The following is a 14,521-nucleotide window of genomic DNA, read 5'->3' on the forward strand; positions in this document are numbered from 1 at the left end:
GTTTTCTGTCCAGGCGCGGAGTCTAGCGTTTTAACTACTAAGTACAACTTATACTACCACCACCACTACCACTACTTCTACCACCACTGCTCCTACTGCTACTATCACTGTTACTATTGCTAATGACAGCCTCCGTGGTCTAGTGGGTAGAGCGTTTTGCCCGAGAGCGGAAGGTCGGTGGTTCGATGCCCTGGCCTCTTCATGCAAAAGGCGTTAAAAGATGGTACTTGTTGTTACCCTGCCTTGCGCTCGGTATTAGGGGACTAAAACAAGGGACTGTCCGGTTGGGAGTCCGTATACTGTGTATGAGTGGGGTATTCGTGTTAGACTGAGGTATGGTATTACAGTGGGCTGGCACGAGCAAACAGCAGAAGTCCGGACTAGTACAAGCAGCTCAACACACTCGTTCATGCACGTCGCTATATAAGTGCAGTGGGTTGCTAAATGGGTTGGTTCACAGACTCGGTGGTAGCTCAGTGGGTAGTTCACAGGCCTTAGTTGTTGTCAAGGTGATGGCTCCCAGGCTCAGTGATTGTCAAGGGGGTGGTACACAGGCTCAGTGGTTGTCAAGGTGATGGCTCACAGGCTCAGAGGTTGTCAAGGGGATGGTACACAGGCTCAGTGGTTGTCAAGGTGATGGGTCACAGGCTCAGAGGTTGTCAAGGGGATGGTACACAGGCTCAGTGGTTGTCAAGGGTGATGGCTCACAGGCTCAGAGGTTGTCAAGGGGATGGTACACAGGCTCAGTGGTTGTCAAGGTGATGGCTCACAGGCTCAGAGGTTGTCAAGGGGATGGTACACAGGCTCAGAGGTTTGTCAAGGGGATGGTACACAGGCTCAGAGGTTGTCAAGGGGATGGTACACAGGCTCAGTGGTCGTCAAGGGGGTGGTACACAGGCTCAGTGGTTGTCAAGGGGGTGGTACACAGGCTCAGTGGTTGTCAAGGGGATGGTTCATAGGCTCAGTGGCTGTCAAGGTGAATTAACGGATGGACAAACCCAAAAGAGGTCATATGGCCTTCCCCAGTTGAGCTAAATGGACGAGCGAACGTTTTACGCGGCACACAAATCACAGCGTCACACACACGCCCACAGTCAACTTAAAAACTTTTTTGTGTAAAGCAGAAAGAGTGAAACATTGGTTCGGACGGTACCTCAACCAGTGGATTCCTCCGGACTAACACATATCTTGGGTACGGAATTCTATTCCTTTGGGTATAGATGAGAGTCCCCAACAACACGTCCAGAAATCGGAGTTTCCGGACTAGCGGGGTTTCCAGAATAGCGGGGTTTCTGTTATAACGAGGTTTCTGAATAATGGACTTTCCAGAATAATTGGGTTTCTGGACTTATGGGGTTTCTGGAATAACGAGGTTTCTGGAATAATGGAGTTTCCGGAATAATGAGGTTTCTGGAAAAACGAAGTGTCCCGACTAACGGAGTTTCCGGTCAAACGAGGTTTTCGGACTAACGGGGTTTTACTGGGCGATGAGTTTTACATGCATATAATACAACATGACATATCCCTGCTTTCGTTGAAAAAAAGTTTCATTTGAGAAAGGATCCTGGTTTGAAGTTATTTTGATAAAAATTTGATTATCCTGGTGATAAGCTGTGACACACAGTTAAAGTTTCGAACAGCTCTACAATGATATCGTTATCATTTCATGAAATAATATTAACATAAAGGGAACTACAACGAATGTGGCTTTGTATATTAATATTTCAGTTTGTAAAAAAATAATACGGACTCATATATACCTTCAACCAACAATTGTGACTTTGAACCAGGATATAAATTAAGGTATGTGATAAAAGTGAAAGTTGCGAAGCTGTTTAGTTTTTAGATAGTTTTATCAAATAGCCATGCCTTATACACATCAACTGTGAAACAGCCTTTTCTCTCTCGGGTCCCTATAGCAAGTTTAATGGCATCAAGTACTTTTTGAAGCTGTTTTAGGTGTGTATGTTGTTTAACGCCGCACTCACCAATATTCCAGCTATATGACGGTGGTCTGTAAATAATCATGTCTGGACAGACAATCCAGTGATTGACATCACGAACATCGATCCTCGCAATTGGGATACGATGACATGCATCAACCAAGTCAGCGAGTCTGACCACCCGATCCCGTTGGTCGCCTCTTACGACAAGCATAGTAGCCTTTTACGACAAGCGTTGGTTGCTGAAGACCTATTCGAACCCGTAATCTTCACGGGATAGCTGTATTAATTATAATAAATATGATAACTAGTGTGTATAGTTATGATAGGCCGTAACTAACCTGAATGAATAGAATAAGAGTCCCGCGTTTACTCCAGACTGTCTCTCGGCTCTTCCCGAACGCGGTACATCGCCATCGTGGTGTTAAACCAAGAAGTGCATAAGAAACACTTCCTACCTCCTGGTCTACAATGACGCAGATCACTAGGAGACACAGACAGATGCTCTTTATGTCATCTATTCTCTTCCCTGTATCCAATTAAACATTCACCGATATATATCCAGGTTTATGTAAAAGTGTCCCGACATCTGGCCCTGATGCTGTATAACTCACAGCAACGTGTTACATCAGCAACGGTATCCTTTTGCAAGTTAGCACGCATCACACATGATATTACAATGCGTAGATATGTAATGAATATACCAAATTTTGCTTCTCGTTTCAGTCTCTATCCTCCCCTTTCAGCGATACAACCTTCTATTTATGAAACCAAAAATAATGTTTATTTGTTCGGAATGTCAATACAGTTTATTCCAAGGCTAACATGTACGGGAGCCCTTGTTAAATAGGCTCCAAAATAACCTATGCTGAATTTTCGGAGAGTTTCACCAGCCGAGGCATGCGTTTGGAGGAGGTAAATATTGAGATAACGGCGAAAAGTATGGCTGCTTCCTTGTTTGTCGTGTTTGTTGACAGAGAGGAAGGTTTTTTCAGTTACAACAAAACAAACAACGAAACAAACAAGCGTCACGCATTTTATAGTATGCCAGGCGCTCGGGACAAAATGTACACTCCGTCATTGCAAACGTCATATATACACCTGTACATGTATATATGTGAGACATGTTATTTTGCATCAACCAAGTCAGCGAGCCTCACCACCCGATCCCGTTAGTCGCCTCTTACGACAAGCATAGTCGCCTTTTACGACAGGCATGGGTTGCTGAAGACCTATTCTACCCCGGATCCTCACGGGTCCTGGCGAAAGGTAAAATCGTTTGTTGTATTTGCGATGGATACCACAGTGTTTGTTTGTTTTTTTGTTTAATTCCGCACCCAGCAATATTCTAGCTTTAATTGAGTCTGGGTTAGACAATCCAGTGATTAACATCATGAGCATCGTAGTTGGACAGCGTAGTTAGGATGCGATGACATGCATCAACCAAGTCAACCTAACCACTGGTGAGTAATGCTTGATTGCTTGAGTTGATCTGCGTCTTTTCACGTTAACTCGTTCTATTGGGAGGAATTCCACTCTCTATTCAAATTTTACGCCGTTGTAAAGTCTAGATCTAAATATATCCCATTAATCTAATTATATAAATGGCCTAACGTGTCTAAATACAAGGACCTCTTGTGTGTTTGAAATGTTTCTATGTTTGTGCAATATATTGTATATCGTACTATTAGAGTGAGTGAGTGAGTGAGTGAGTGTGATTTTACGCCGATTTGAGCAATATTCCAGCAATATCACGGCGGGGGACACCAGAAATGGGCTTCACACATAGTACCCATGTCGGGAATCGAACACGGGTATTCGGCGTGACGAGCGAACGCTTTAACCACTTGGCTACCCGACCGACCCCTCACTATTATAACTAAACGCAAAACGTACCGCCACTGCGATCATGTTATTTATCGTTTTGTAATTGTCATAAAGATATACTCTTGTAACACCGTCGGTGGAGATTTGAGATTTAAAAAATGAATGGTTAACTTTGACGAGTCAGTGACAAAGTGAGAACGCCGCTTTAACGAAACACCAGGATTATCACTGCAGGAAACACAAAGCAAGGGATTTGTACCCATGGTGAGAATCGAACCCGGGTCTTTAGCGTGACGCGACCCGCTGGCCCATGCTGTGTTTATTTCGAATTAAGTCAGCACCCAAATGCCACAAGCACTTGTCTTGATGTTCTCGCATGGCGATCGATGTGGTGTAGTGGCCTCGCGGTTAAGCGTTTGCTCGCTATGCCGAAGGTCAACATTCGAGCCACCTAATAGCTGTAATGTGTGAATCTAGTTTTTTCTTGGTGCCACCAGCTCCAAACACACACACCCCCCACCCCCACCGCCCACCCCCCACCCCCACCCCCACCCCCGCCGAGGCGGCGTCAACAGAACTCGCTAACAATGCGGGCAGAACACGTGATAGTGTGACCTGACCGATGGTGGTTTGTAGTTTCCCGATTATGTAGATCGTTGTTCATTCTATCAACCTCTGGTTGGATTGATGGGAATTCCACTTACTGCTGCGCAAAAAGCATTCATCCTCTATTACTCGTCTTCCCGAGACCGCCTCCGTGGTCTAGTGGTAAAGCGTCCGCCCGGAGAGTGGAAGGTCCGGGGTTCGATCCCCGACCGCGTCATACCATAAGACGTTATAAGATGGTACTTGTTGTTACCCTGTCTGGCGCTCGGCATTAAGGGGCTAAAACAAGGACTGGTCGGCTCGGAGTCAGTATACTGTGTCGGAGTTGGGTATTCATGTTAAACTGCGGCATGGTATCTCAGTGAGCTAGCACTATAAATCGGCATCAGTCCGGACTAGTACAATCAGCCACACACACATACGTACATGCACGTCGCTATATAAGTGCAATAATCTTGGACGCGACGTTAAACACCATTCCACCTCACCTCATCTTCCCGAAGCAAGGGAGTTAACTGCCTCTTAAAGTGCAGTTACCGCGTCGAAACTGGCATATGTATAGTCAGTTAACTCCCTTGCTCCCTTGAACTCGCCATACTTGGTTTATCAGTGGAACTGTCATACGTTATCGCTCGTTAGAGCAGCTGCTTCATACCCGCGTGAACTCGATCTTGGAGGTGTAGATAATGTACCGTTATCAAATGGTGCAAATACCATCCCTCACATGAGGTGCGAGTAACGTATCTTCAAAATCAAGCACTTAATCGCCACAAGGAACACAAATCCGAGTGCCCGCCACATTTGCTTAAAATAGTGAGTATGGTTTTACGCCGCTTTTAGCAATATTCCAGCAATATCACGGCTGGGAAATGGGCTTCCCACATTGTACCCATGTCGGGAATCGAACCCGGGTCTTCGGCGTGACGAGCGAACGCTTAAACCACTAGGCTACCCGACCGCCCCTTTGCTTAGAATAAGCTGGCAATAAGTCTCAATACTAGGGCTGGGACGGGTAACTCGGGTACTCGGGTCAGGTGGGTCCTGAGTAGAACCTGGGTACCCACAGGACTACCCGGACCAGTGGTTAGTCACATGATATATTGTTTAATGACAAAAACTCACTATAGCTCAGCGGTTACACTACAAGTCGCTAATGTTCGCATTTCTTTCTGACGATGCACACATTCCTTTGACTGGTATATGTTTGAGTATAGATAAAGCTTCAGTCAACTTCAGTGTACCCTTGATCTGATTTTTTTATACATATATCTAAATAGTTTTTGCCAGGGCTCCGGTAAAACAATTCCCAATCAGACATTTTGTTCCCAACTCTTGGGACCTGCACTGGGTACCAAGGTAGGGACGGGTAATAGGGGGTCGGCTACCCGGGTAGTAAATATGGACTCGTCCCATCACCAGGACCAGCATAGTATTACCATATATATTCAATGATAGTCCATCAGTTGGTGATATTAGCATCTGTCAACGAACTACTCACGAAAACAATTGTGTTACTGTATTCGACGTAATAAGCTTCCCGCTCTAATAAGCGCTAGTGAACAATCCAAATTAGCACCCTTCCGACAAATGTACAACTTATTTATTCGTGTATAATACGCAATCGTGTGTTATATGCACCCTTAATTACGGGCAATTAAATTCTGGAAAAATATATCTGTCGTGTATAATACGCACAGACCTATTTTGTAGCATTTCAGGCTGTCGGCATAAACCACGAAATTTACGATCTTTCAACTCTTTCATATTTTTTTTAAAATTGGGTTGATCAAGGAAATCTCTATCATCACATTTGAAATTAAAAAAACACACACAAGCTCATGGATGGTCACACACAAAAATAAAAAAAAGCAACAAAAAAAAAAGCTCATGGTCACGCCGAGTAACGTATTTTAGTTTAACGCAGCATAACGCACAGAATGCGAACAGGATACACTGCTACAGAATGTGCTGCTAGAAATGTGCAGAGTGTCACGTGAACACAACCAGAGACAACCCACAAAGCGGCCAGTGTGAAATAGCCGCGATATTCTGCAATCTGGCACAGACTGGGTGCAGTTCACAACTCCTTATTTACAGATCAGTAAAATAGTTAGCGCACCTGCAAATATGAAGCCTGTCTTTGTCCGTGAGAAACATCTAATACAGGAATTCGGTGTTTACATGACATTCGCTTAAGCCATGTAATCGTATTTTAAAAATGACAGGTTTAAATGTGAGTCCACTGTAAACAGTGCCCGTGGACCCGCCCTTATCTTCATGTCATGGTGTCTTAGACTCACTCCCACATACACCGGCTGGGGGGGTGGGGGGGTGGGGGGGGGGGGGGGATAGCTTGGAATCCAAATGTTACCAATCTTCAGACGAATAAGGGCGATGGGGTAGTACCCCTAGTGGTTAAAGCGTTCGCTCTTCACGCCGAGGACCCGGGTTCGACTACCCACATGGGAACAATGTGTGAAGCCCATTTCTGGTGTTCCCCGCCTTGATATTGCTGGGATATTGCTAAAAGCGGCGTAAAACCATACTCACTATTTTAAGCAAATGTGGCGTGCACTCGGATTTGTGTTCCTTGTTGGCGATTAAGTGCTTGATTTTGCGGCGTAAACCAATACTCACATAAAGCGTCCGCTCGTCACGCCGAGTGTCCGGGTTCGATTCCCGACATGGGTAAAATGTGTGAATCCCATTTCTGGTGTCCCCTGCCATGATATTGCTGGAATATTGCTAAAACGGCGTAAAAACATACTCACTCACATACTTAAACGAATAAGGAAGAGGGACTCGATAGTGAACATTCAGATGCTGATGGTGGAACAACATGTACTGCATCTTGGTGTCGTGTTGTGTACTGGTTATGTCCGTACAGTCTACACTAGTTGGGTACCATGAATTCATTGTGTTGGGAGTGTACACTACTTGTCCGTAAATAGTACATAGTAATAATTATTGGGGTGAAAACAACATGCTATGGTAGCTCGCTTGTTTTGTGTCTTGTTAACCGCCGCAGTCAGCAATTTCCTATTTTAATATAATCGATTTAGGTAATCGACTCTGAGTCAGACAAAGATTGATCAATATATACATCTGGTGTTATAATAGCAGTCACTACTAGAGTAATAATACTGTATAATATTAAGCACTAATAGTCATACAATAATACATACTTGGCCCGTCATAACAGTGAGCAATAATGGAGTTATAGCAACAAATACTCTGTGAGTGTTATCACACAATATTTGAAAAAAAAATAGTTTTGTGTTTTTGAAACTACAGTAAACTACGGTTATAACGAACTCAAAGGGACTACTAATGTTAGTTCGTTATAACCGTAGTTCGTTATAAGCATTAAAACAGCATAACCACAGCAAATAGTCGGGATCCAAAAAGTAAGTTCGTTATATCCGTCAGTTCGTTTTAAGCGTGTTCGTTATAACCGTAGTTTACTGTTGAGTGGATTTAAACTATGGTAAAGTTATTTTGGTCGTAAGTTTGATCTGTTTGATATGTTTGCATCGTTTTAGCTCTCTTTACAGAAAACACTTGAACAGTTTTACATTTCAATTGTATATAAATATTTTTTTTAAATAAAATGCTTCATGGCCCAAAATGCATTGTGTTAAGAGTAGGACAATATCCCATGTTTTATTGTCATCACTCAATCCGGAAGAACGCTTATTGGATTGGCTGACGGAAAATGCCATCAATTCACTCATATCTACGGACCTGATGAGTGAAATCATGCAGTCAGTGGGTACATATAGCACTGAACGTAAAACGGACCATCCTTTTTCCTATAAGGGAATAGTAAACAGATAGGACGTAATGTAACACGTCAGTAGCATGTAAACAGACTAGCTGTTGAAATGTCAGGAATAATCCACCATGCTAAATACATGTAAATATGTATAAATGTCGTACCCCATTCAAGTATGATACAACACACGTACACACAGCCGCACATATACAATCGCACGCGCACACAGCCGCACATATACACACGCCCGCACATACAGTCGCACATATACACACGGATGAACACACAGGCGTACAGATCCACACGCACGCGCACACAGCCGCAGATTTACTAACGACCGCGTACACAGTCGATAAATATACACACGCACGCGCGCCCAGCCGCACATACACACACGCACGCGCACACAGCGCACATATACACACAGCCGCACATATACACACGCACACAGCCGCACATAAACACACGCACGCGTACACAGCCGCACATATACGCACACACGCACATATACACACGCACCAACACACAGCCGCACATTTCCACATGATCGCGTACACAACCGAAGAATATACACAAGTACGCATGCATAGCCGCACATATACACACGCATGTATACTCAGCCGCACATTTACACACGCATACATTCCTCAGCCAAGAACTCTATGATCATGAGATCCGGGTATTTAAATGTAGCCTATTAAATATTGGAGGCCCTCAAGGCTCCGCCATGCTTCCAGTCCTTTCTACGTATCGCGCATCGCCTGACAATAGGTTACATGCAAAATACCAATGCCTAATATTTCAGAAAATTGCAAAAACGACACTGTATCCATAATCACGAGCCCGCACATCTGGTGAGATGAGGTGAAACTGGATTTAACGTCGCGTCCAAGATTATTGCACTTATATCGCGACGTGCATGCTCGCGTGTGTGTGTGTGTGTGGCTGCTTTTACTAGTCCGGACTGATGCTCACTGAGATACCATGCCGCTGTTTAACATGAATATCCCACTCAGACACAGTATACTGACTCCGAGCCGACCAGTCCTTGTTTTAGCCCCTTTATGCCGCGCGCCAGACAGGGTAACAACAAGTACCATCTTTTAACGTTTTTTGGTATGACGCGGTCGGGGATCGAACCCGGACCTTCCGCACTCCGGGCGGACGCTCTACCACTAGACCACGGAGGCGGTTGCCTGCACATGATATGTATTAGAGCAGATCCTACGGTTGCAGACAACAAACATCTCCCTCATGGGGGACTTTTTCTGGAGCAACGTTTCATCTAATACGACACCGTAGACATGTTGGCACTGTTTCAACAAAATATTATCATAAGTTCAGCAATGTACTAAGCATCCCGCCGTAGCATTAACACGTGTGTTTATGACTTCTACAGAAGTATTCACATGCAGCCATTAGGTAGTTATAATTAATAGTTGCACTACAGAAAATTAAACACGTAACATATTACGTTAATGTGAAATGAGTTTTAAATGGCCGTCTGACGGACTCATCCCTGACTCGATTTTTTGTTAGTGTGCGTGTGCGTGTGTGCGTGCGTGCGTGCGTGCGTGCGTGCGTGCGTGCGTGCGTGCGTGCGTGCGTGCGTGCGTGAGCGCGTGTGTGTATGTGTGAGTGAGAAAGAGAGGGAGATATATATAGAGAGGGGGGGTGGGGGGGGGGGGGGGGGGGGGGGGGTGGGAGAGTGAGAGTTTCTGTATGTGTATGCGTTTGTGCTTGCGCGTGTGTCTGAGTGTGTGCGTGTAAACGTGTACCTGTGCGCGATCATTTTCATGAATAGGTAATAATATCCCTAGTTTTTTTCAAAGATAATTTATTTGTTTGTCTGTTGTCTATTGGCTTGGCTGTACAACGCTGCACTAGGCAATAGTACAAAACTCGCATGGCGACGGCCTGTATTTTATCGAATCTGGACCAGACAATGCAGTGATTGTCGTTATAAGCAACGATTCACGATCCGTCGAACACACCATCAAACATGTCACCGAGTCTGACCATCCATTATAAGTCGCCTCTTTAGACACGCTGAACGAACGACCTGAATATGGGGTTCAGTGCCACAATGTTTGTTTATTTGTTTGTTTGTTTATTGTTTAACGCCGGTCACAGCAACATTCCAGCTGCATGACGACGGTCTGTAAATAATAGTCAGGATCAGACAATCCAGTGATTGACATCATGAGCATTGATCCACACAATTTCGATAGGATGACATGCATCAACCAAGTCAGCGAGCCTGACAACCCAATCCCGTTAGTCGCCTCTACAAGCATAATCGCCTTTTACGGTAAGCACGACCTATGCAACCCCGAATCTTCACGTGTTCTGTGACAACTTGGCACGGACTGTGACATGTTAAGTAAAATGTCAGATTACCCTCCTCAGGCGGTTGTTTACAAGTAAAGTTGTGTACAAGCTGCCCCGCTCACTGATTGTTGGGCGATCCAGACACAATCAACACATCCGGTATTGGCTTCACCGAGAAGGAAGAAGATGAGTGCATCATGTTAAGGCATGCACGACTGTATTAAAATATTTCCGCAGGAATTATTTCTTCATTAATATTTCGCCTATTAGGGGTTGATACCTGGACATCCTGACTGCCTCTTTAATGATGCATTGAATTACGAAAATATGAGAATTCTTTATCAACATTTTGTCCAAATATCTACACTGGCTTGTCCCATGGACCCTCAATATGGACAAATTAAAAAATAAATCCAAATCAAGTCTAGAATGATTTGGCAAATCTAGATCGCCCCGTTCCTAAATCCTACAAAAAATAAGCATTGTTCTGAGCTTCATTTGTATCATATTTATAATTTGTAGATATTTTTTAAGCTAACTGTATTTCTGAGACTAAATGTTAGCTTAGCTGGTCTCTAGCAGAGGGTGATACGATTTCTTCTGGAGTACCAAAGGACACCGAGTTTGCGATGTTTTTCAGTACTGGTGTTAATTATTTACATTTTCACTCCCTTCCCTCTCACTCACTCACCCTTCTACCATCCCACTCACTCACATCTCACTCTCCGTGTATACGGTACACATCCACACTGCGGCAAGGCTAGATACGGCGCTACTGGCGCTATTGGGTGTTGTATTGCACACAGATCATCATGCACCACGCTAGCTGGTTCTGGCAGAGAAAGAGCATCGCAGCGGGAACATTAGCGTGTGTGTGCCAGATGCTGAGACAAGAGAAGGGATGACAAAAAGTGACAGACAATACATACACCAGTGGTTGGCAAAAAACATCTATTTCTATCATGGAGGGTATTGTGTGTTGTGTATGAGCCCAGTATACATTGACGTCTTCACGATGCTCTGTGTACACTATATATATATACATATATATAAACGCGCAAACACTCCAATCAATATGACTGTATATACAGGGCCAACACTCAATCAATATGACTGTATATACAGGGCCAACACCCAATCAATATGACTGTATATACAGGGCCAACAATCAATCAATATGACTGTATATACAGGGCCAACACTCAATCAATATGACTGTATATACAGGGCCAACACTCAATCAATATGACTGTATATACAGGGCCAACACTCAATCAATATGACTGTGTATACAGGGCCAACACCCAATCAATATGACTGTATATACAGGGCCAACACCCAATCAATATGACTGTATATACAGGGCCAACACTCAATCAATATGACTGTACATACAGGGCCAACACCCAATCAATATGACTGTATATACAGAGCCAACACCCAATCAATATGACTGTATATACAGGGCCAACACCCAATCAATATGACTGTATATACAGGGCCAACACTCAATCAATATGACTGTACATACAGGGCCAACACTCAATCAATATGACTGTATATACAGGGCCAACTGATGGTTGAACATGTACTGGCATGTATAGCTGATGGTTGAACATGTAGTGGCATGTATAGCTGATGGTTGAACATGTAGTGGCATGTATAGCTGATGGTTGAACATGTAGTGGCATGTATAGTTGATGGTTGAACATGTAGTGGCATGTATAGCTCAAGGCTGAACATGTAGTGGCATGTATAGCTGATGGTTGAACATGTACTGGCATGTATAGCTGATGGTTGAACATGTAGTGGCATGTATAGTTGATGGTTGAACATGTAGTGGCATGTATAGCTGATGGTTGAACATGTAGTGGCATGTATAGCTGATGGTTGAACATGTAGTGGCATGTATAGCTGATGGTTGAACATGTAGTGGCATCTATAGCTGATGGCTGAACATGTAGTGGCATGTATAGCTGATGGTTGAACATGTAGTGGCATGTATAGCTGATGGTTGAACATGTAGTGGCATGTATAGCTGATGGTTGAACATGTAGTGGCATGTATAGCTGATGGTTGAACATGTAGTGGCATGTATAGCTGATGGTTGAACATGTAGTGGCATGTATAGCTGATGGTTGAACCTGCTGTAACCCTGAAGTGAACTTTGCATTTCGGACAGACCGAGCTGAACGAAGAACTGGCTGGAGAACTGATCAGTCATTACGTATAGACTATACACGCATCTATCGCGGTTCACAACAACAGCCTTGACAGTGATGGCTGTACGCGAAGCCCCGAGTTATTATAAGCTGCGGTTCTAGTGTACAGTGCTACACAAACAAATACAGAGAGTAAGTATTACCTACATGTACACAGCCATCCGTCGGAGGGTTTCACAGGCATTTGCCCCAGTCATACAGACATAACCCTTTCACCTGTTCACTACCCTGTTACCTTCACCTGTCCAACTAATCGCCAAGTAAGTAGAAGGTCTTACCTTTGACTTGAGCACTGGTGGAGTCGGACGGGAACACGGAGCGTGCTGCCTCTTCCAGGAGCTATCGTCCCTCAGTCGCACCTTGTAGTTATACCTTTGCCAGTTCATAGTGTCTTCATTGGAATATCACCATACACCGTTACGGAGCTGGCAGTTGTCGTGCATTCCTTACTCAGTTTTCCTTTCGCATTATGTGCTTGTTTTCATTAATGTTGACTGAGAACACGTTCGGGTCCTGGCACTGGAGCTATAGGACGGAACTCGGGTTCCCGTCTCTCTACCTAATTAGCAACAGTGGTCTTTGTTTTGGGGGCATCAGGGTTAATGAATGGTATGGCGTAGATCGTTCTCTCTGCAGCTGTGATTGGGGTGTTCTGGGGACGGTGCCTGCGATTGCACGTGCAGGAAACCGAGAGAGATATAGGGAAGTTTTATCTCTTGAAACACGTTTATCGTTCTGTCTGCCGCGTATTAAATAAGCAATAAGACGACCCGAAGAAAGCTCCAATTCCTTGTCCATGTGATAATATCATCAGCGTTGAAATCCCATCCCACATGTGTTTGAATTCAGTCGTTGAACTTAAGAATCCTGCAACGTTTTAAGCACTAGTTATATTCATTCATTTCCAATTTTATCCTTTTGTTGAACTGGTCATTAATATTTTAGTTATCCTCCGAACTTTAATCCACTTGTTGGCAATGTGTATATTTTGACAAACGTATTTTGTCAAAAAATAGCATGACATATTTCAAAAAGGTATGTTCAAGGGTTGTTAATCCGAGCTTCGATCCCTCAGAACTGAGGGTTTAGACGACGAGTAATAATCCAATTATTGTGGCTACAAAAAACCCAACCTCTGCTCCAGAAGGTGAGCGCTGTAAACACGGACGAAAAAAACAAACAACTTAAGTCTCCCGCATTCACTTTTAACAGCACGAGGCTCACCCCTGTAAACAGTACACTATTTGACGAGTCGTTTCCTTCTTATTTCAATACTTGTGAAACCAGCTTGAAATTCTTCAATGTGAAAACTTCCGAGAAAGTCGACGCTCATCGAAATATTTCCTCTTTCTCGAGAGCATCCCCCGCTCCGACTCCGATAGCCAGCCATCCCTCCGGCCCGGTGTGCCGCGACGTGCTATTCGGCCCCTCCCTCCCTCGGGTTATTCCGCCAGCTCGTAGGGATACATTTCATATTTTCTTTGGGAGGGGGCCCGATTGACGTTGTGCGTATATACAGTGCTAATTTTACGAGGCAGTAGGAGGCAACTGTGTGTTTATTATGCTCGCCAGTCCAAGTAATTTCGGTGAGTGAAAGACACGAGTAAATCTCAGCCAATGATTAAACGATACCACGAGGGGCAAACAGACTAGGATGCTAAGGATGATGCATCAATGTCGTATTAGGTATAAAAAAAAACACACGGGCGTTACTACACTTGCAAGTTCTCGGTTAACGAATGTCAATTTTCACTTTTGCAAACTTTTTCTGAATTATAAATATAAATATTCCGAAAGCACAAGCATCAGCACCTAAA

At 44.1% G+C, this 14,521-nt stretch overlaps 1 protein-coding gene across 6 annotated transcripts in view; it reads right to left on the minus strand.

Moving 5' to 3' along the window:
- The window catches only part of LOC139480329 (FYN-binding protein 1-like), a 75,787-nt gene extending 61,513 nt beyond the window's left edge, over positions 1 to 14,274 (minus strand). For 4 of the 6 annotated variants that reach the window (XM_071263387.1, XM_071263391.1, XM_071263388.1 and 1 more), the window contains exon 1: positions 12,983 to 14,128. In XM_071263387.1, the coding sequence (XP_071119488.1) occupies positions 12,983 to 13,090 (108 nt within the window). In that variant the 5' untranslated portion in view covers positions 13,091 to 14,128. Of the gene's footprint in view, positions 1 to 12,982 lie in introns of all 6 variants that reach the window. The other 2 variants (XM_071263385.1, XM_071263389.1) reach the window with 2 other exon arrangements.
- Positions 14,275 to 14,521: the final 247 nt, after the last annotated feature.

This window comes from Haliotis cracherodii, unplaced genomic scaffold, assembly GCF_022045235.1.
Source record: "Haliotis cracherodii isolate W230 unplaced genomic scaffold, xgHalCrac1.p SCAF_4, whole genome shotgun sequence".
Classification (NCBI taxonomy): Eukaryota; Metazoa; Mollusca; class Gastropoda; order Lepetellida; family Haliotidae; genus Haliotis; species Haliotis cracherodii.